General features: G+C 38.0%; 1 protein-coding gene across 8 annotated transcripts in view; it reads left to right on the top strand.

The window, feature by feature from the left end:
- Nucleotides 1-23781, top strand: part of GALK2 (galactokinase 2) — a 140950-nt gene that overhangs the window by 17525 nt on the left and 99644 nt on the right. For 3 of the 8 annotated variants that reach the window (XM_043472030.1, XM_043472028.1, XM_043472035.1), the window contains exons 2-5: nt 10878-10966; nt 13800-13923; nt 20579-20669; nt 23525-23671. In XM_043472030.1, coding sequence (XP_043327965.1) covers nt 10878-10966; nt 13800-13923; nt 20579-20669; nt 23525-23671 — 451 coding nt within the window. Of the gene's footprint in view, nt 1-1442; nt 1538-10877; nt 10967-13799; nt 13924-20578; nt 20670-23524; nt 23672-23781 lie in introns of those variants that run through there. The other 5 variants (XM_043472032.1, XM_043472031.1, XM_043472034.1 and 2 more) reach the window with 3 other exon arrangements.

Here is a 23781-nt window from a genome sequence, read left to right as displayed (position 1 = left end):
AGGAGCTATTTTCTTTTAAATTTAAACTTTTGTTAAAAACTCGGGAATGTCTATTGAATTATACTGGAGTGGGTAGCCTTTCCCTTCTCCAGGGGATCTTCCCAACCCAGGGATTGAACCCAGGTCTCCCACATTGCAGGTGGATTCTCTACCAGCTGAACCACAAGGGAAGCCCAGTAATACTGGAATGGGTAGCCTATCCCTTCTCCAGGGGGTCTTCCCAACCCAGGAATTGAACCAGGGTCTCCTGCATTGAGGTGGATTCTTTACCAACTGAGCTATCAGGGAAGCCCTATATATACATACATGTATGTATATGTGTGTGTGTGTGTGTGTGTGTGTGTATATATATATATATATATATCTGCATATTTTGAGAAGATCATGGAGCTATCCCTTCTTCAAGGGATCTTCCCGACCCAGGAATCAAACCGGGGCCTCTTGCATTGCAGGCAGTTTCTTTACCAACTGAGCTATCAGGGAAGCCCTATATATATACATACATATATATCTGCTTATTTTGGGAAGATCATGGAGTTATAGAGTTTTTTTCCCCTTTTTATTATGTTAGAATAGTACATTTCATCAACATAGTTCATATTGCTACTTCATATTCCTGGAATAAGCTCTGGTCACATATATTATTTGGATTAAATTGACCAATATTTTATTTAGATTTTTTTATATCATTTTAACAAGTGAGAGTAGCTTATAGTTTGCTTTGGGGGGCTATTCATGTTGGTGTAAGGGTTATACTATTCACAGAATTGGATGGGAAGGCTTTCCAGCACTTCTATTAGAACCATTTATGAAAAAAAATATTTTTTAAAGGTCTTACAGGACTAACACATAGTCTTTTCTCGGCCTTGTTAAGGGGATTATTTCCAGCTACTTTTTATGTTTCTCTTTTCTGTTTCTCTATTCTGTCAGAGTTGAGCAGGGATGGGGAATTTTAACTCCTCAGTTTGGGAACTTATTTCTGTTGGCTCCTGTGTCCTTCTGACATGTTACTGTCATTGTGAACACTTTACTTTCTGCCACAACAATATGTTCCAGGATTGTAGTATACCCTGTCTGCTCCAGCTGTGGAATTATTTCTTCAAAGAGTCCTGGTTTCTTTTGAAACCAAGATCTAAACACTAGGGATGCTCGTTGCTACTGGGATGTTAATGCTTCTAGGCCATCTCAGTGCTTCACTTTGCTTCTTTCTTATAACAAAATTTTATGACAATCACTTGATAAAAATTTCTAGAAGCTATATTCTTTTTTAATAGTTTCATATTACTTCATTTTGTAAATAGACCATACCCTATCATTCCAGGTGGCGCTAGTGGTAAAGAACCTGCCTGTCAATGCAGGAGATGTAAAAGACGTAAATTCAATCTCTGGGTCGGGAAGATCCTCTGGAGGAAGAAATGGCAACCCGTTGCAGTGTTCTTGCCTGGACAATTCCTTGGACAGAGTAGCGTGGTGGGCTATAGTCCATGGGATTGCGAAAAGTCGGACTTGTCAGAAGCATTAGCACGCATACATGCAGGTTGTTTCTATTGTTTTGCAATTACAACAATTTTGTAATGAATAATCTCATGAATATGTATTTTCATATTGCTGGAGAATACCGTTAGGGTAAATTTTTCACATAGGCTGGTTGGGTAAAATTTAGTGCCAGTGTATTTTTGTTAGATACAAAGTTTTGCCCAATTCCCCTTCAAATGTGTTGTCGTGGTTTGGATTCCCAACCCAGTACCTCTTTCCACAGAAGCTCACCAACAGTGTGTTGTTACTTTTTAATCTTCACGAGTCTTATAGTATCTTGGTGTAGTTTTAATTTGCATGTCTCTAATTTCATGTGCTTAAGGTTCATTTATGAACTACTCTTAGTATGGATTTTCTGTTCTTTTGCACATTTTTCTATCAGGTTTTTGTTCATTTTTCACTTCAGTTTTTGAGTTTTTAAAATTGTAGTTGATTTACAATGTTATATTAGTTTTAGGTGTACAACATAGTGATTCAATATTTTTATAGATTATATTCCATTTAATGTTATTACAAAATGATCAGCTATATTTCCCTTTGCTATACAATAGATCCTTGTTGCTTATCTATTTTATACTTAGTAGTTTATATCTCTTAATCCCATGGCCCTATCTTGCTCCTCCTTGCTTCCTTCTCCCCATTGGTAATCACTTACTTGTTCTCTATATCTGTGAGTCTGTTTATGCTTTGTTATATACATTTATTTGTTTTACTTTTTAAATTCCACTTGTAAGTGATAACATATTTGTCTTTCTCTGACTTATTTCACTAAGCATAATATTCTCTATGTCTATCCACATTGTTGCAAATGGCAGATTTTTGTTCTTTTTCTGAGTAATATTCCACTCTGTGTGTGTGTATATATATATCCATCATATTCATCTATTAATGGATACTTCGGTTGTTTCTGTATGTTGGTTATTGTAAATATGCTGTTATGAACAGTGGGAGTACATGTATCTCTCTGAATTAGTGTTTGCATTTTCTTTGGATATATACCCAGCAGTGAAATTTCTGGATTATATGGTAGTTGTATTTTTAGTTTCTTTGAGGAGCCTACATACTTTTTCCCATAGTGTCTGTGCCAAATTACATTCCTGCCAACAGTGTACAGTGATTCCTTTTATTCCACATCCTTGCTAACATTTGTGTCTTTTGGATGATAGCCATTCTGATAGGGGTGAGGTGTTATCTCATTGTGGTTTTGATTTGCATTTCTCTGATGACTAGTGATGTTGACAATCTTTTCATGTGCCTGGTGACCATCTGTGTGTCTTTTTTTGAAAAAAAAAAAAATGTATTCAGGTTTTCTGCTGATTTTCTTTTTTTTTTCTTGCTGATTTTCTAATTGGACTATCTTTTGATATATAGTTGTATTAGCTGTTTATATATGTTGGATAATAATCCTTTATTGGTCATTTCATTTGCAAATATTTTCTCCTATTGAGTAGGTTGTTTTTTCATTTTGTTGATAATTTATTTTGTTGTACAAAAGCATTTAAGTTTAATTGATATCATTTATTTATTTTTGCTGTTATTTCTTTTGCCTTAAGAGACAAACTCAAAAAAATATTTCTATGATTTATGTCAAAGAATATCCTGCCTATGTTCTGTTCTAGGAGTGTTATGGTTTCAGAGTTTTTGTAAAAAATATAAAGAATATATCTGTAACATATGCTGTAAATATATTCTCTTAGTTTGCTAGTTTTCTTTTGATTTTGATTATGACATTTTCTGCCATGTAAATGTTTCTAAAAATCTTGATGTAGTCAAATTTGTCAGTTTAAAAGTTGCCTCAGAATTTTGAGTCACAGTTAGAGAAACTTTTCTCTATGTTGAGTTATACTGAAATTCACTTGTATTTCTTCCCAGTGCCTTCTTCCCACTTGGAGTTTATTCTTGTGTAAGAGATGGACCTAATTTTATCTTTTCCAAAAGTTTTACCAGTTGTACTAGCACTGTTTATTACTTTGTGTCTTGCATCTATTTCTGAACCTTTTATTCTGTTGAAGTCTGCTTGTCTCTATATATATTGAAATCTCACTGTTTTCATTACAGAAGCTTTATAGTATGTTTTAATATTTGGTAGGGTTACTCCTTCCTCATAGTGTTTCTTTTTTTAAATGTTTTCCCCACTGTTTCTGCATATTAGTTTTCCACATGAATTTTTATATCAATTTGTCTATCTCTATAAGAAAAGCTTGTTGGTATTTTTTGGGAGGATTGCATTAAATTTATAAATTAACTTGGGAATAATTATCCTGATGATGTTGGGTCATTTTATCCAAGAACAAGGGATGTCTTTCCATTTCTTTGAACCCATTTTATCTTTTGCAAGAGTGTTTAAAGCTTTTCCTAAATAAATTTTACATATTTCTTGTTAAGCTTATTCCTAAATACTTAGTGTTTTTTCGTTGCTGTGAATAAGGTTTGCTCTACCATTATAGTCCTAATTGGTCATTGTTTTTGCATAGGAAGGGTATTCATGTTTGGATATTTATTTTATATTCTGCTGTCTTTGTGAATTCTTTTATTATTTAAGTTGGTTTTAGCGTTAATCCTCTGGGATTCTCTAGATATCCTACTGTATTAGCTCCAAGTAGAGATAGTTTTACTTCTTTTTTGATTTTTAATTTATTTCTCTTGTCTAATGATCAAATTGCCAACATCCTTTGAATCATAGAAAAAGCAAGAGAATTCCAGAAAGACATCTACTTCTGCTTTATTGATTACGCCAAAGCCTTTGACTGTGTAGATCGCAACAAACTGTAGAAAATTCTTCAAGAAACTGGGAATACCATTTTACCTGCCTCCTGAGAAATCTGTATGCAGGTCAGGAAGCAACAGTTAGAATTGGACATGGAATAACAGACTGGTTCCAAATTGGGAAAGGAGTATGTCAAGGTGGTATATTGTCACCCTGCTTATTTAACTTATATGCAGAGTACATCATGTGAAATGCCAGGCTGGATGAATCACAAGCTGGATCAAGATTGCCGGGAGAAATATCAATAACCTCAGATATGCAGATGACGCCACCCTTATGGCAGAAAGGGAAGAAGAACTAAAGAGCCTCTTGATGAAAGTGAAAGAGGAGAGTGAAAAAGTTGGCTTAAAATTCAGCATTCAGGAAACTAAGATCATGGCATCTGGTCCCCTCACTTCATGGCAAATAGATGGGGAAACAATGGAACAGTGAGAAACTTTATTTTTCTGGGCTCCAAAATCACTGCAGATAGTGACTGCAGCCATGAAATTAAAAAACGCTTGCTCCTTGGAAGAAAAGCTATGACCAACCTAGACAACATATTAATAAGCAAAATCATTACTTTATGAACAAAGGTCCATCTAGGCAAGGCTGTGATTTTTCCAGTAGTCATGTATGGATGTGAGAGTTGGACCATAAAGAAAGCTGAGCGTTGAAGAACTGATGCTTTTGAACTGTGGTGTTGGAGAAGACTCTTGAGAGTCCCTTGGACTGCAAGGAGATCCAACCAGTCAATTCTAAAGGAAATCAGTCCTGAATATTCATTGGAAGGACTGTTGCTGAAGCTGAAACTCCAATACTTTGGCCACTTGATTGGAAGAACTGATTCCTTAGAAAAGATCCTGATGCTGGGAAAGATTGAAGGCAGGAGAAGGGGACGACAGAGGATGAGACGGTTGGATGGCCTCACCGACTCAATGAACATGAGTCTGAGTAAACTATGGGAGTTGGTGATGGACAGGGAGGCCTGGCGTGCTGCAGTCCATGGGGTCGCAAAGAGTCGGACACGGCTGAGTGACTGAACTGAAGTGTGTAATTGCATTACCTATATCTCCAATACTCTGTGATTAGATGTGGAGACAGTGGAAATTTTTGTCTTTTTTTGATCTCAGTGGAAATGTCTCTAGAATTTCCTCATTAGCTCTTTTTTTCAAGACTGAGATATATGTAATCATGTTAAGATAAACACCTTTGGAGACTTCCCTGGTGGTCCAGTGGTTAAGGATCTGCCTGCCAATGCAGGGGACCTGGATTCGATCCCTGGTCCAGGGAAGATTCCACATGCCTTGGGGCAACTAAGCCTGTGCGCCACAACTACTGAACCTGCAATCTAAAGCCCACAATCCATAATTAGCGAGTAGTCCCTGCTCCTCACAACTAGAGAAAGCCTGCAAGCATCAATGGAGACCCAGTGCAGCGAAAAATTAATTAATTAATTTAAAAAAAAGATAAACCCCTTTGGGAATGAATCTAAGACTTTTTAGCATCTATGAAAGTAGTCCTATAATTTTTTTCTCCTTAGATTTAATATGATATATTATTTTAATGGATTATCCTAATATTTTCAACTTTGCATTCCTGGAGTTAATTCCACTTGACATGAACTATTTTCTTAATGTGGTGCTGCCTTATACTTACTAATCTTTTATTAATTACATTTGCATTAATATTCAAAAGTGACATTAGCCTGTAGTTGCTTTTTCTTGGACTGTGTTTATCTGGTTTAGGCATCCATGCTACACTTGCTTCATAACAAGAATTAGACCATTTTTCTTTATTTTTCCATGCTCTGGAACAACTTGTGGAACATATGGGCTATCTGATGTTCATGCTTGGGTAGAATTCTCTTGTAAAACATCTGAGCTTAATGCATATGTGTCAGTGATTCTTTGATGAATTTATTTCTTCTATGGAAATGGATCTGTTTTTATACATTGTATTTCCCGGGCTGCCGTCTGTGGGATTGCACAGAATCGAACGTGACTGAAGTGAATTAGCAGCAGCAGCAGCAGGAAATAATCCATTTTCTGTAGGATTTCTATCATGGCTATCCCACAGAAACAGGATGGACCCCCACCCGCAAATTTGGTTTGAATAGTTGAGACTGGTAATACCATATGAAGAAGAGGGTATGAAAAGTTTATTATTCACATGATGAGGTTTTCTGGGAGGGTGGAGCAGGCCACCCAAATTGACCAAAAGTGGCTTGAGAGAATAGGGAAAAGAAACTAGCATGAGGTTTTTGTAGTGGTTAGGAGATGGAGCTGGTGTGCTGTGGTTTGGTTGGTGACAAAAGAGAGAGCACCTGGCTTTTCTACAAAGCACTTTTTTATTATTTATTTGGCTGTGCCAGGTTTTACTTGCAGCATGTGGGATCTTTAGTTGTGGCACACAGGATCTAGTTCTCTGACCAGGAATCAAACCCTTGCCTCCTGCATTGGGAGTGCAGAGTCTTAGCCATGGGACCACCAAGGAAGTCCCTCTTTTGACGTATAAAATTTCTTTTGTTTAATGTTGTCTCAGCCTTGTCATTTCTTATTTTGTGTTTCATTAGCCCCCATTCTCTTAGCTAGTGGTTTGTCTATTTTGTGCATGCAGAAAATGATAGCAGCCTGGAATAGTGAAGCAATGAGAAGGAAGAAGACTTTATATTCTTGAATGATCATCTGTAGTGGAGACGATCTAAACGACTAAAAGACTCTTCATCTCTGTAGGACAAATACAAGAAGATAACATCTGAATGGATGCAGAATGCTGATGAAATTTCCACTGTAACATCACCTCTGGGACTTCCCTGGTGGTGCAGTGGATAAGAACCCGCCTGCCAATGCAGGGGACACGAGTTTGATCCCTGGCCCTGGAAGATTCCACATGCTGCAGAGCAACTAAACCCATGTACTACAACTGTTGAGCCCATGCTCTAGATCCCAAGAGCCACAACCACCGAGTCCACAAGCTGCAACTACTGAAGCCCATGTGCCTAGAGCCTGTGCTCCACAACAAGAGAAGCTGCCATAATGAGAAGCTTACACACCACAACAGATAGTAGCACCTGCTTGCTGCAACTAGAGAAAGTCTGTGGAAAGCAACAAAGACCCAGAACAGCCAGACATAAATAAATAAATATAAACAAACAGACAAACAAAACATCAGCTCTGGCTTCCTCGATGACCCAGGAGAGCTTGAGATGGTGGAGAAGGACGTGCGCTCACTCGTTCTGACGAGAAAACCAGAGTCACAACTAACTGCTGGACAGCTATTTCCAAACATCCTGGAACCTCCCCAAAAATGCCCTACATCCAAAGACAAAAAAGAAGCCACAACAAGATGGGGGGCATAATTGCAATAAAATCTAATCCCATACCTCTTGAGTGGGTGCCTTGCAAGCTGAAAAACAATTATACCACAGAAACTCTCCCACAGAAGTGAAAGAATGAGCCCCTCTCAGGTTTCCCAGCCTTGAGGTCCGGCAACAGGAAGAGGAACCCCCAGAGAATCTGCCTTTGAAGGCCAGTGTGGTTTGATCGCAGGAACTCCACAGGCCTGGAGGAAATAGAAATTCCACTCTTGGAGGGAGCACACAGGGTCTTTTGCACACCAGGACCTGGAGGGGAAAAAAGCAGTGACTGTGTAGGGTACTGGGGCAGACTTAGCTGCTAGTATTGGAGGGTCTCCTTTGGAGGCAGGGGGCAGCTGTGGCTCACTGCAGGATCAGGGACCCTGATGGTGAGCTCTCCTGGAGGCCACCATTAGCCCCACCCAGCAGCCTGCAGGCTCCAGACCAAACAATCAACAGGGAGGAAACGCAGCCCCACCCATCAGTAAAGAGAGTTTCTGATGGCTGTCCCAGTCCTAGCAGGTCATCTTGAATAACTTCCAAGAATATTCAGTGTATCTTTTTATCATTATAATCAGTTCAGTTCAGTCGCTCAGTCGTGTCCAACTCTTTGCGACCCTATGAACCACATCATGACAGTCCTCCCTGTCTGTCACCAACACGGAGTTCACCCAAACTCATGTCCATTGAGGCGGTGATGCCATCCAACCATCTCATCCTCTGTCGTCCCCTTCTCCTCCTGCCCTCAATCTTTCCCAGCATCAGGGTCTTTTCAAATGAGTCAGTTCTTTGCATCAGGTGGCCAAAGTATTGGAGTTTCAGCTTCAGCATCCGTTCTATCAATGAACACCCAGGACTGATCTCCTTTAGGCTGGCCTGGTGGGATCTCCTTGCAGTCCAAGGGACTCTCAAGAGTCTTCTCCAACACCACGGTTCAAAAGCATGAATTCTTCGGCGCTCAGCTTTCTTTATGGTCCAACTCTCACATCCATATATGACCACTGGAAAAACCATAGTCTTGACCAGACGGACCTTTGTTGACGAAGTAATGTCTCTGCTTTTCAATATGCTGTCTAGGTTGGTCATAACTTTCCTTCCAAGGAGTAAGCGTCTTTTAATTTCATGGCTGTAGTCACCATCTGCAGTGATTTTGGAACCCAGAAAAATAAAGCCAGCCACTGTTTCCACTGTTTCCCCATTTATTTGCCATGAAGTGATGGGACCAGATGCCATGATAATAGTTTTCTGTATGTTGAGCTTTAAGCCAACTTATTCACTCTCCTCTTTCATCAAGAGGCTCTTTAGTTCTTCTTCACTTTCTGCCATAAGGGTGGTGTCATCTGCATCTCTGAGGTTATTGATATTTCTCCCGGCATACTAGATTCCAGCTTGTGTTTCCTCCAGCCCAGCATTTCTCATGATGTACTCTGCATATAAGTTAAATAAGCAGGGTGACAGTATACAGCCTTGACGTACTCCTTTTCCTATTTGGAATCACTGTGTTGTTCCATGTCCAGTTCTAACTGTTGCTTCCTGACCTGCATACAGGTTTCTCAAGAGGCAGGTCAGGTAGTCTGGTATTCCCATCTCTTTCAGAATTTTCCACAGTTTATTGTGATCCACACAGTCGAAGGCTTTGGTGTAGTCAATAAAGCAGAAATAGATGTTTTTCTGGAACTCTCTTGCTTTGTAAATGATCCAGCAGATGTTGGCAATTTGATCTCTGGTTTCTCTGCCTTTTCTAAAACCAGCTTGAACATCTGGAAGTTCACGGTTCATGTATTGCTGAAGCCTGGCTTGGAGAATTTTAAGCATTACTTTACTAGCGTGTGAGATGAGTGTAATTATGCGGTAGTTTGAGCACTGTAATAAATTTCCTTTTAAATTTTTTAGTATGATTTTGTTTATTGTAACTAGTTAATTTTTAATATCAAGTATTTAATTAATGAATGTCTTGAACATGGTAGGTCTTTTAGATATTTACTGTCTTGCTGTTATTACTCGGATACAATATATTGTGGGACTACAAACAGTGGTAGGTCTTCATAGAAGTGACTTGAGATGATTTAACAGCATAAAATTATTAAATATAAGCATTTTTTATCTTGAAGGGACCTATAAGGAATATCTAGTTCAAATTTTCTAATCTTACAGATGAAGATCCAAGGGAAAATGATTTTCCAAACTTTAGCATTGAAGTAGAAGCCCCATTGGAATTAGAATTGTAGTCTGTTGATGTGATATCCAGTCTAGTTTTCATTTGACTGTACTAGGCTGAATAGCATCCCTCTTAATTCATGTCTACCTGGAACCTCAGAATGTGACCTTATTTGAACTAGCATCTTTTCAGATTGAATTGAAAAGCAGAAGACCCAGGTTCAATCCCTGAGTCAGGAAGATCCCCTGGAGAAGGAAATGGCTAACCTTCCAATTCTCTTTCCTGGAGAATTCCATGGACAGAGGAGCCTGGTGGGCTCCATGAGGTTGCAAATAGTTGGACATGACTGAGCAACTAGCACACGTGTGTGCACACACACACACACACACACATCCAGTAAGTCTGATGGCCTTATAAGAAGGAAAAGCAGAGTCACAGATAGAGACACACAGAGGGAATTACATGTGATAACATAAGCAGACATTGGAGTGATGCAGCTGCCAGCCAAGGAATGCCAAGAACTGATGGTCACCATCAGAAACTAAAAAGAGCAGGGAAGGACTTTCCCATCTAGGTTTCAGAGGTTTTCAGAGGTGCTGCCAAACTCTGATTTTGGACTGCTGGTCTCTAGAACTCAGAGACAATAAATTTCTGTCGTTTTAAGTCATCCAGTTTGTGAAACTTTATTGTGTGTGGCAGCACTAGGAAACTGATATACTACTCCATGCTACATTTTTTAGTATAAAGAGATTCTTCTCTGAATATCATTTAGAAATTATACAGAAAGTTATATTCTTCATAATTGAAAGAAAGAAGTTTTTCTTTGTGTATGTCTGTATTAAATTTTTTACTCTTCTGTGTGCTTAGCTATACTCTTGTGTCACTTAGGGGGTTACAGTATTGTTTCATCCAGGGATTTTCAAAGAAGTGTCAGTAAAATAACTTGCTTTCATTATTTTTAAAGATAATAATGGTGGTAGGTATATGAAACATGTGTGTGGTGTTTGTGTGTGTGTGTGTGTGTATCACAGGTTTTTCTATTATCTGGATATTCTGAAATATGCTACTCTTGTTTTCAGATTGCTGAAGCTAAAAGAGATGTTTAATTCTAAGTTTGGATCCATTCCCAAGTTTTATGTTCGAGCACCAGGAAGAGTCAATATAATAGGTATTTCGAAAGTTCCTTCTCTTAATTTTTTCCTCCTTTGATAAGATCCAAATTTTTGTTAATATATCAGGAGAACTGGAAAAGTAGAATGTTTTGCATGTATCTACTATAGCAAGTTAAGCTTTTTCATAAGAAAATACTATATTTTCATTTTTCCCAATCCATGTTATTGTTAGTTTTGTCCATTCATTTTTAAAATTCAGACGTTTGTTGAAACCTGGTTGTTCCCATTATTTTTATGAGAGATGGAAAGATTTCTCTGTGCTGCAGGTTAAGTTTTTTGACTGCAGTGAATAATTTTAATGGTTTTACATTTATTCATTGGATTAGAAGAATACAGGGAAGCCCAATAATTCCTTGCTTTTAAAAATTTGGTGGCCTGAAGAATGAATATGTTTTATCAAGAGAACTGAGAAAATTCCAAATTAAAGGAGGATTAAAAAGAAAACTTTCTATACGGTAAATTGAAAGTGAAAGTCGCTCAGTCGTGTCCAGTTCTTTGTGACCCCATGGAGTCCATGGAATTCTCCAGACCAGAATACTGGAGTGGGTAGCCTTTCCTTTCTCTAGGGGATCTTCCCAACCCAGGGCTCAAATCCAGGTCTCCCACATTGCAGGCAGATCCTTTTATAAGCATACAAAGAAGTTAGTTGAAATAGTATAACGAACTCCCATGTGCCCAAAATGTAGCTTCAGTTATTAACTCGGGAAAGCTGATTTTCAAGAAAATATGGAGGATTTTTAAAATATGAAATATTTGAACATGGTTAAATGAGGTAGAAAAGGGGAATTGAGTAAAGTCAGTGGAGAGAAAGAGATTGAAGATATCTGAGAAAAGAAGAGAGAGAAGGATTCCCAAGAGGGCAAGAAAGGTTGGTATCTACAGCATAGGAAAAGGGCCGCTTTGAGTCTTTTTTAACAGAAGGTGGGGAAAAAAAGGATGCAGGTTGATGTAAATAAATGTATAATTTTGGTGTTGAAGGTTGAGGAAGTTCTTTTGGGGGAAGGTTGGAGGTGTTGGACATTTAAAGAGATGGCTGAAAATTTGAAACAGCTTTGTCAAGGATGGGATAGGGAGATAACTGGAAAAAAAGAAAAAGTTTGCTTGTAACAGTGAGATCTGTTTAGAGCTGGAGACCATGGAATTGTAGCAATAACAATCTGCAGATTTGTTCATTTCCTCGCTGCCTCTCAGCTAGTCTAAGTTGCTTACATTTGATCTAGCTTTAGGATTTTGTTTTGGATGGAGGTTACAAGAGAATGACAGTGACATCAAGAAGTTGCTAATACTGTCAGGAGAGTTAGATGAAGTAATGAACCCTGGAAAACATGCTAGGTCGAAAAAGAAAGGTAAGAGGGAGCCCATAGGCTAGAGAGGGCAAAGAACTGAATCTGAAAAACAGGTTACGTAGGATAAACTGAGTAAGAGAATGGCATGTTGGAAAGTTTTAGTAAAGAATGTGATATTTGGAACAAAAATCCATAGGTGAAAAGTTCCCAGGTGATAAGGAGTTCTATGGTCATTACTGGATTTGTCAAGACCATGGAAGTAAGATAGTTGAAGCAGAGAGGAGCAGAGGTCAAGGGATTAGGTAGCTGGGGCCTTGGACTGGGTTGTTTTACAAGATTGGGATGGAGAGGGTGGAATGAGATGCAAAGATCTTCAGAGAGGAGTAGATGTCTAAGATAGTAAGAGATGAATGTGGTGGAGACGAGAAAATGTGGTTTGAACCTCCAAAGCATAGGACAGGAAAAAGTCCTGGAAACAGCAGAGTGGGAGGAGGTTATCACACTCCATGCTACTGAGAGAATTGCAAAGCAGCAGCATCCTCAGAGGAGAGCCAAGTTTCACTTAGTTTGGGGAGTAACAATTTTCCTGAGTAAGTAATTCTTACTCAATGACTGCTGACTATCTGATTTTAAAAAAAGGAGGGGGATTATGTTCTAAAATAGTTATTTAGTTAGTTTTTGGGATGAAATGAATTTCAATCTTTATTAAAAGAATTATTATATTTTCTGTTAAAGTGACCAAAATGTAATCATTGTTGTTTTCCTTACTTGCCAACAGTTCTTGCTCCCCAGGAGGGGTTCCATTAGTTTTTGCAGAGGGAGAAGTCTTCATTCTCAGAAGGCTGTCATTCACACTGTAGCCTTCCCAACAGAATCTGGTATCTCCCTAGAATTCTACTTATTTAAATATGTGTTTTCTATTTGTGAACCACTGTTCTATATTGTATTTTTGAAGGAAGCTGGGGAGAAAGACAACTTTCAATTGTCATTGAATTGTCATTTGAATTGTTCACTCGTCATTATCAATCCATTAAAAGAGACAACGACCCTAATTTTCTTATTTTAAAGGACACATCAGTGTAGAAACAAAAGATTTCTGCCTATAATAATATGTAGGAGCATATTTATTTAAAAATGTAATAAGGCGGTTGAATTGTCTTTTGTACATTTTATGTTTCTTAGTTGATCAATGTCTGCCATAGAAGCAATCAGATAGGGCTTCCCAGGTGGTACTAGTGGTAAAGAACCTGTCTGCCAATGCAGCAGAAACAATCAGATATACAAACCTGTCTTGGGAAAATATAAGTGAGCTTGCTTAGCTCATCTTTCTTGAATTGTTATTTTTTTTAACATTATTAATAAAAACCTTGAGTTTAAATGGGTAGTTTGTAGGAAAGAAAATTGAATCACTTTCTGCCCTTAGTATTTTTATTTTCTGTTAAAACCAGGCTGATGGTCAAGTTTTTCCTATATGTCAACTTACTTGAGTTTCTCATGTTTCATATGCCAGCAATGATTAAAAAATGCTTTCTCTTTATTCTAGGAGAGCATATAGATTACTGTGGATATTCTGTTCTTCCTATGGCTGTAGAACAAGATATGTTAATAGCCGTGGAACCTGTGAAAACACATATTCTCCAGCTGGCCAATACCAATCCTTTGTACCCGTGAGTATTTAGAATTGCTTCCGTGTATGTGTGGTGTATGCATGGGTATACGTGTGTGTCTTTGTATTTGTATTCAAATGGTATCTTTAGGAAATATCAAATTTATAATAAGTCATTTAATTTATTGAAAATTTGTTAATTATAAAAAAAGGTCTTGGCATGTAATTGGCACATTATATTTTTGGCTTATTGTTCATTAGACAGTTTGCTTGTAGTAATATTCATTCATTCAGCAAATATTTTATATGTATCTGTACCAGGTTATGCAAGATAATAAAAATTCGTGACTTTTAGGTGAAAGTTATTGTGAAAGATCTTTTTTTCTGTTTATTTTGCATGATTGAGATGTTATGTACATTTAGGACCCTGTAAAGAAAATCTTACATTACTCAAATACAATTTTGTGTCATTGTAACCATTTAAAACTGGGTGCCATAATTTGTTATATTGATTTACTCAGATTCACTTAACACTCCATTCACTTAACATGGTAAATGTGAGAATTTCACTTTTTTCCCCACAAAAGCAGAGCCTGAGTTAGACGTGGAAGGAGGTAGAGCATTTGGGAAATGCCCATCGAGTCGGTGATGCCATCCAGCCATCTCATCCTCTGTCATCCCCTTCTCCTCCTGCCCCCAATCCCTCCCAGCATCAGGGTCTTTTCCAATGAGTCAACTCTTTGCATGAGGTGGCCAAAGTACTGGAGTTTAGCTTCAGCATCAGTCCTTCCAATGAACACCCAGGACTGATCTCCTTTAGGATGGACTGGCTGGTTGAAATATTAGCAGAAACTAATAACTAATATACTTATTTTAGCAAAAGTTCCTGGTGCAGATGTCAGTGAGAGAAAGTATTCTTGCCTGGGAAATCCTATGGACAAAGGAGCCTAACAAGCTACAATCCATGGGGTAGTAAAAAGTTGGACATAACTTAGTGACTAAACAACAACAATAAATGTTTCTTAAATAAATGAACAAAATGAAAAAATATTATATTAAATAGAAACAGATTCTTTTGACGTCAGATACAAATTTGGGAAATAGTGCCAAGAGCAGTAGTGAAAGAGGATGGAGACTCAACTAGGGAAGCAGAGGTAAATTACCAAGGCAGGTAGCTCCTTTGTAAGGGGCTTCACTCTACTGGACCCTTAGGACGTATGCAGCATGGCTTCCAGAATTGTCCACATGTTGTCTAGCATGCGTTGCATGAGAACCCATGATTTCTTTATTCACCATTGATGAATATTTGGATCATTTCCAGCTTTTGGCTATTATAAATAATTCTGCTATGAATCAGTTCAGTTCCGTTCAGTCTCTCAGTTGTGTCCGACTCTTTGCTACCCCATGGAATGCAGCATGCCAGGCCTCCCTGTCCATCACCAACTCCCAGAGTTTCCTCAAACTCATGTCCATTGAGTCCGGTGAGGCCATCCAACCATCTCATCCTCTGTCGTCCCCTTCTCCTCCTGCTTTCAGTCTTTACATCAGGGTCTTTTCAAATGAGTCAGTTCTTCCCATCAAATGGCCAAGGTATTGGAGTTTCAGCTTCAACATCAGTCCTCCTAATGAATATTCAGGACTGATTTCCTCTAGGATGGACTGGTGGGATCTCCTTGCAGTCCAAGGGACTCTCAAGAGTCTTCTCTAACACCACAGTTCAAAAGCATCAGTTCTTTGGTGCTCAGCTTTCTTTATGGTCCAACTCTAGGATCCAAACATGACTACTGGAAAAACCATAGCTTTGGCTAATTGGACCTTTGTTGGCAAAGTAATGTCTCTGCTTTTTAATATGCTGTCTAGGTTGGTCATAACTTTTCTTCCAGGGAGCAAGTGTCTTTTAATTTCATGGCTGCAGTCACTATCTGCAGTGATTTTGGAGGCCCCCCTCAAAAAATAAAGTCTGTTACTGTTTCTATTGTTTCCCCATCTATTTGCCATGAAGTGATGGGACCAGATGCCATGATCTTAGTTTTCCGAACATTGAGTTTTAAGCCAACTTTTTCACTCTCCTCTTTTACTTTCATGAAGAGGCTCTTTAGTTCTTCTTTGCTTTCTGCCATAAGGATGGTGTCATCTGCATATCTGAGGTTATTGATATTTCTCCCAGCAATCTTGATTCCAGCTTGTGTTTCATCTGGGCCAGCATTTCTCATGATGTGCTCTGCATATAAGTTAAATAAGCAGGGTGACAACATACAGCCTTGATGTGCTCCTTTCCCAATTTGGAACCAGTCTGTTGTTCCGTGTCTCGTTCTAACTGTTGCTTCCTGACTTGCATACAGATTTCTCAGAAGGCAGGTAAAGTGGTCTGGTATTCCCATCTCTTTAATAATTTTCCACAGTTTGTTGTGATCTACATAGTCAAAGGCTTTGGCGTAGTCAATAGAGCAGAAATAGATGTTTTTTTTGAACTCTCTTGCCTTTTCAATGATCCAATAGATGTTGGCAATTTGATCTCTGGTTCCTCTGCCTTTTCTAAATCCAGCTTGAACATCTCAAAGTTCAGGGTTCACGTACTGTTGAAGTCTGGCTTGGAGAATTTTACTATGCTAGCATGTGAAATGAGCGAAATTGTGTGGTAGTTTGAGCATTCTTTGGCATTGCCTTTCTTTGTGATTGAAATGAAAAAAAAACTGACCTTTTTCAGTCCTGTGGCCACTGCTGAGTTTTCCAAATTTGCTGGCATATTGAGTGCAACACTTTCATAGCATCATCTTTTAGGATTTGAAATAGCTCAATGGAATTCCATCACCTCCACTAGCTTTGTTCATAGTGATGCTTCCTAAGGCCCACTTTACTTCACATTCCAGGATATCTGGCTCTAGGTGAGTGATCATCAGGATTATCTGGGTTGTGAAGATCTTTTTTGTGTAGTTCTTTTGTGTATTCTTGCCACCTCTTAGTATCATCTTCTTCTGTTAGGTCCATACCATTCTGTCCTTTATTGTGCCCATCTTTGCATGAAATGTTCCCTTGGTATCTCTAATATTCTTGAGGAAATCTCTAGTCTTTCCCATTCTATTTTCCTCTATTTCTTTGCACTGATCACTGAGGAAGGCTTTCTTATCTCTCCTTGTTATTCTTTGGAACTCTGCATTCAAATGGGTATATCTTTCCTTTTTTCCTTTGCCTTTCACTTTTTTCCACAGCTATTTGTAAGGCCTCCTCAGACAACCATTTTGCCTTTTTGCATTTCTTTTTCTTGGGGATGGTCTTGATCCCTGCCTCCTGTACAATAGTTCTTCAGACACTCTGTAGTATCTAATAGTCCCTTGAATCTATTTGCCACCCATGAAAAGTATGAAAAGGCAAAAAGATAGGACACTGAAAGATGAACTCCCCAGGTCAGTATACGCTACTGGAGATCAGTGGAGAAATAACTCCAGAAAGAATGAAGAGACGGAGCCAAAGCAAAAACAACACCCAGTTGTGGATGTAACTGGTGATTGAAGTAAAATCCGATGCTGTAAAGAGCAATATTGCATAGGAACCTGGAATGTTAGGTCAATGAATCAAGGCAAATTGGAAGTGGTCAAACAGGAAAAGGCAAGAGTGAACATTGACATTTTACGAATCAGCAAACTAAAATGGACTGAAATGGGGGAATTTAACTCAGATAAGCATTATATCTACTACTGTGGGCAAGAATCCCTTTGAAGAAATGGAGGAGCCATCATAGTCAACAAAAGAGTCCGAAATGCAGAACTTGGATGCAATCTCAGAAACAGCAGAATGATCTCTGTTCATTTCCAAGGCAAACCATTCAATATCATAGTAATCCAAGTCTACGCTGCGACCCGTAATGCTGAAGAAGCTGAAGTTGAACGGTTCTATGAAGACCTACAAGAAAAAGACTTTCTAGAACTAACACCCAAAAAAGATGTCCTTTTCATTATAGAGGCTTGGAATGCAAAAGCTGCAAGTCAAGAGATACCTGGAGTAACAGGCAAATTTGACCTTGGAGTACAAAACGAAGCAGGGCAAAGCCAAACAGACTTTTGCCAAGAGAACACACTGGTCATAGCAAACACCATCTTACAGCAACACAAGAGAAGACTCTACACGTGGACATCACCAGATGGTCAACACTGAAATCAGATTGATTATATTCTTTGCCGCCAAAGATGGAGAAGCTCTATACAGTCAGCAAAAACAAGACTGGGAGCTGACTATGGCTCAGAACATGAACTTCTTTTTGCCAAATTCAGACTTAAATTGAAGAAAGTAAGGAAAACCACTAGACCATTCAGGTATGACCTGCTATGAATATTTGTGTACAAATCTATGTATGGACGCATGTTTTGTTTGGTAAATACCCAGGAGTGGACTGTCTGATTTATCTTAAGAATTTGCCTGTTTTTGAAAGTGGTTGTACAATTTTACATTCGCACACCAGTGTATTGGAGTTCCAGTTGCTCCACATGTTTACCAACATGTTTTTTAAAATGTTTTATCCACTTTCTTAAGTGTGTGGTTGCATCAAATTGTTGTTTTTAAGCTATGTTTCTAAGTCTGAAGGAATTAGATCGAGGATTTACTAGCCTTTTCTTTGATGTTTCTCATCTAACTTCCTACATCTGCACAAATTTCCTCCTCTACTAGTTTCCCTAGTATACCATCACCCTTGTCCTCCAGCCTCCTTCCTTGTTTTTTCTTTGTGGTGACTTCCAAGGCCTGCTTATCTTGGAACAGATCCCATTCAGTTTTGCTAACATAATCTTTTCTGCTTTCCAAATTCTGGGACCTCTTATTGACTATAGTCAATAAATTTTAATTCCTGTGAGTGATAGTAAAATGTTTGAGAGCTGGAGTCAGGCTGTTTGGGTCCCTGGAGAGTCACTAGATCTCTTTGAGCCTCCAGGAAAGCCTCTGCTTCATACTCTCATGTGTGCTAACTATAAAAATTGTTGTATGGTCAGGCCATTCAAAATGGCTATTCTCTTGCTCTCTGTACATCTCCTGCTGTACCAGTCCCTGCTTCACCGGTACCCTAATCATAGAGCTTAATTAGTGCTTAATCATGAGCTTGCCATGGATCCCAGCTGCTGGTTTCCCTGGTAATTGATGAGCCAACCTGACATCAATTCCCCCTATAAATGGTCGCCTCCTTCTTCCCTGGATAGGAAGATTACTGCCATGTCTTGCCTTTTGTCTGCCGTACACAGTGGGGCAGTGTGTTTTGCTGCAGACTTGTAAGATCCTCGATCCAATAAACCATTGCTATCTCTGTTGCTGTCTCTAGGCTCTTTCTTCGATCTCGAGCCCGGGCAGCTACAAGATTTGCAGGCCTATGGAGTGCCCAACAGGTGCCCTCTTGGCCTTGCATCCCACCCCATATCACATACCATCAGGTGACAGTGGTACTGTGAGTGTGATTTATGCTCATGCTGTCTTGGCTAGATTACAGAAGCTTAAAAGATAAGCCTTTCACATTTTACCTTTATATTCCCATGAATGCCTCGCACAGTTAAGTGGTCATCCCATATTTTTCTTAGGAGATAATATGTCATGTTATTAAGGTAATGCTTGGAAGGCACCTGCTGCAGTTGAGTGACTCATAGTAGTTATTTAGTAAGCTATATATGAAGAGCATTCAGTCAATGTGGGAATGTTACTTATTTCCTCACTTTTGATTTGATCTCCACCCCTCTCCCACTTCACATATTTTATTCTTTGGCTAATTTAGAAGCCTATCTATTTTTCATTTTGAAATAACTTTGACTTTCAAGGAAGTCACAAAAATAGTATGAAGAATTCCCACATGTCAACTGATGTGTCCTCAGTGCATCATATCAAGGAGGCATGTGATGTTCCTTTAACTGTTGTTAATTTTGATCATTTGGCTAAGGAGTTGTCTGCCAGATTACCATAAAGTTACTATTTTTTTCCTTTTCAGTAAATATCTGGTAAAGAAATATTTCAAGTTTATGTAGATATATTGTTTCTCATCAAGTTTTTACTCAGTAACTTTAGCATGCATTGATGATTCCTTCCTGAAATGATTGTCATGGAGTTTGCCAAATAGTGACTTTTTGATTTTTATTATTTCTTCTCTTAGTCGGCATTTTGCTCTAAGGAAGTACTTTCTGTTCTCCTTCGTTTAGCTATTTATTCATTTGTTATTTTATATTCATATAGATTCATGGAATCTCATTTTATTCAATGAGTTATGATCCATTAGAATCATCATTTGCTTTGTTTATTCCTTCTTTTTCTTAAACTGTGCAGATGGTAAAATTGGATGGGTGGCAGACAGTGTGGGGAAAGAAGGCTTTGAGTACTTGTGTTCTAGTAAAAGGTATGCCAAACAGCAGGCACAAAGGACAAGCATTTATGTGGTTTATACCAACTTAATAAGGGCCATAGTGAAATACAGTGGTAGAGATTATGCTAAAATATATTCATTTCTCTCCCTTTTAGGAAGTAAAAAGGGCCAGTTGAAAGTAGTTTAGTTATTAAGGTCACTAAAACTTCTCTTAATTTTTAGCAGCTGGAGATGTTTGTTGTTTTTGGGTAGACTGTGGAGTACATATATGAGAAGCAAATGGAAAATAAAATGTCAGTGTCATTGTCCTGGCACAAGATGGCAGTAGTCAGCCATCCATTCTGTAGCACAAAGCCTCTAGACTTCAATTAACTGTTGTTTGCTTTTGCAGGGACTTCAGTACTAGTGCTAATAACATCCAGATTGACAAAACCAAGCCTCTGTGGCACAACTATTTCCTATGTGGATTTAAAGGAATTCAGGTAAATCAGTATAAAGCAGCTACTAGCAGTTGAGGTTAAATCAGTATAAAGCAGCTACTAGTAGTTGAGGTTATGATGTGTATTATATCAAGATTTATTTCATTTACTATATCATTTTTGTCACCTTTCAGTGTTGATGTTTCTGCTCTGTTTTGCTCATGAACGTATTTTAGGGGATAGAGTAGATATGATTGTTTCTGGGTGATGGTCATCGGGGGCTGTAGTGGCTGTTCATAAGTCAAGTGCATTTGATACTTTGTTCTAGTTTTCAAATCTTTGTTGAAATTTTCTTTTGAAAGATACATTCTAGTAGTATTATTTACATTTTGTTCTAGTGATGTATAAGTGTACACTTTAATAGAATTTAGAGCTGGACAGCCCTGGGTTTGAGTCTAGACTCTACCCAGCTGTGTTGATTTAACTCCTTAAGTCTCAGATTTGCTGTGTGTGAAATATGTTATTATTATCTCAACAAAGAGTTGTTGGAAGGATCACACAGTGCTTGACACATAGTAGGCATTCAATCAATACTAACTTAGTTTTGTTATTACTACTTCAGATGGGGTTTAAAAAAAGATGTAGTGATTTTAATAAGGAAAATAAGGATTTTCCTGGAAACACTGAATACTTACTTTGAATATCTCTAATGTCATGTATGAGAAGATGAAATATTCCTACTTTCTCTCCTAATTAAAAAACTATGAAGGAAGAAAGAAAATTGATTTGCTGAGTCAATCTGATTTGTTTGCTAAAATTCATGTTTTAGAGAGCTTGCATTCCTTACTGTCTGATGGTACTGTCTGAAACTTTGTCATGAGTAGCATAGGATTCAGTGGCATATCCATTACAGATATGCATCACATTTATTTCTCTTGTATAATCCTGTACCCTAATTATGGTGGTTCTGCATGTATCTTTCTTTCTCCCTGCTTCCCTTTCTTCCCCTGCCCCCATCTCTTCCTTCCTTTCTTTTTCCCAGACAGATGGTAACAACGTACAGGAAAAGATACTGGCAGGTTTTAAATCTTCAAATCATTTGGCTTGTCACAAGCATTAGTGGGAATTACAGTATTTGGAAACATTTGTTGGCAAATACAATTTCATCTTTCTTGTAGCAACATGCCTTCTGTGCCATATGGATAAAGTGACAAAAAGAACAAATGTGCCTTGTGTTACATTTGAGAATTTCAGGTCTTACAGCCTTCCATTTTGATTTGACAGCTTACGTGCAAAAGCAGGTCTGTGTAATGAATGTTTGGCAGAGAAGTAATTTAAATGTTAGCCTTTTAGAAACCTTCAAATTCAAATACTAGAAAGTTCCAGTGGATAATCTGTTTATATTAAATTGAACATGTTATCCTTATGGGATAGCACTATTTCTGAATTTGGCAAAACCCATTTGCATTTTGACTCTGTTGTACATTTTAATTTAAACATTGCGTGATAAGTTTGTAAGTATGATTCACATTCAAGACACCCTGTGGATCAGTTTATGGTTAAATATATAGTGTTCTCCAAGGATTTTTTTAAACAAGCTGTCTGATGTTCTGTGTGAAAGGGCATTGGCAGCAGCAATATTTCAGTTTATAATTTGTATTTCTGGAAAGGGAATTTTTAGATCATTTGAAATCAAGAAGAGAAGTACATCCAACTAAATCTCTTCTTTTGTGGTGGATGAGCTTTGCCAGTTTAGGGGAAAAAGAGATTAAAAAAAAGGAAAAAACGGTCTTTTATTTGCAGAGTTTTGTTGTTACTTTGGCTATTTTATCAAGTTTACTGAAGTTTCTCCCTAGAATAATATGTATGATGAAATGCATAATTATGTAATATAATAGTATTTTGTACTTTGGTCTTGAACCCTTTGAATAATCTGTAAACATGGTGGTACTTTTTCTTGAGAAGGAGGTGACCTTGAATTTATTTTTAATCCCAAACCACAAAGGATATGATATGATATCATCCTAAGTGTCCTCACCCTATATATCAATCTATGTATCTTAGAGCTTTCCATCTTGATTTCAGAGTCTGATTATCTTTTTGGACTTTCCTATTTTGCAGAAATAGAGTTTCCCTGCTTTAAGAGTCTGCATTCTCATTTGTGGCTGAATTCTAATTTGGCTGTCTTGAAAGCTACCATATGGTTAAATTGTATCTATAAACTTGGGTAAAAATCTGGATTTCCTCATATCGCTGACTTACATTAAATCATAGTGACAGTATGCTGGCCTGGGTTTCTGACTGCAGTGGGGAAGTTCTCAACAGAAATCAGAGACCTCAGTCCTACTTCCATTTCCCTATATGTAATCTTGGGAGAGTGTCTTACTCTTTTGGTGCCTAGGATTTTCCATAAATAAAATAGAAATGAGAAAGGTTAGAAGGTTCTCTGAAGAAAAGTATTACATAGAATACTGCGTAGAAACAAACCACTGCTTGGTGTTAGACTTTTACAATGACAGAGTGTTGGGATGTGCTATATAGAAATTTAACCTGCCTAACTAATAATTATGTATTTCATGTCTTGCTACGTGAATTATAATTGTTTAATATTTTTCCATATTTGTTTAAATCAATTCATATTCATGAAAAAGACCATTCAAAGCAATTTTAGGAAATGGATCAGTAGCTTTTTGTTCAACAAAGTAAAAATTAGTCTTCAAATTATAGTGCCCTGTGGCCAACAGCCATTAAATAAAATGTCATGTATGGACTCAACTAAATTGAATTGCACAAGTTGTTTCTATAAGTAGCATAATAAGTCCATTGTGAGGCTTTTGCTCTCTGAGGAATGAAAGAACTTTCTGCTGCTCCTTGAATCCAAGCAGAGTTACTAAGTGCTATTTTTCCTTCTATTCTAGGAACACTTTGGTCTCAGTGACCTGACTGGAATGAACTGCTTGGTAGATGGAAACATCCCACCGAGTTCTGGCCTCTCCAGCTCCAGTGCTTTGGTCTGTTGTGCTGGCTTGGTGACACTCACAGTGCTGGGCATGAACCTATCCAAGGTAACCAATTTGAAAGATTTAACCCGACCGAATCCTCTCTTTCTAAAGTATTAGTATCCAAATCTCAAAATTAGAATGCCTTTGTTTGATTGAAAAACTTTGTCTTACCT

Source organism: Cervus canadensis, chromosome 6 (assembly GCF_019320065.1).
Source record: "Cervus canadensis isolate Bull #8, Minnesota chromosome 6, ASM1932006v1, whole genome shotgun sequence".
NCBI lineage: Eukaryota > Metazoa > Chordata > Mammalia > Artiodactyla > Cervidae > Cervus > Cervus canadensis.
This window is presented reverse-complemented; position numbering and strand designations above follow the sequence as displayed.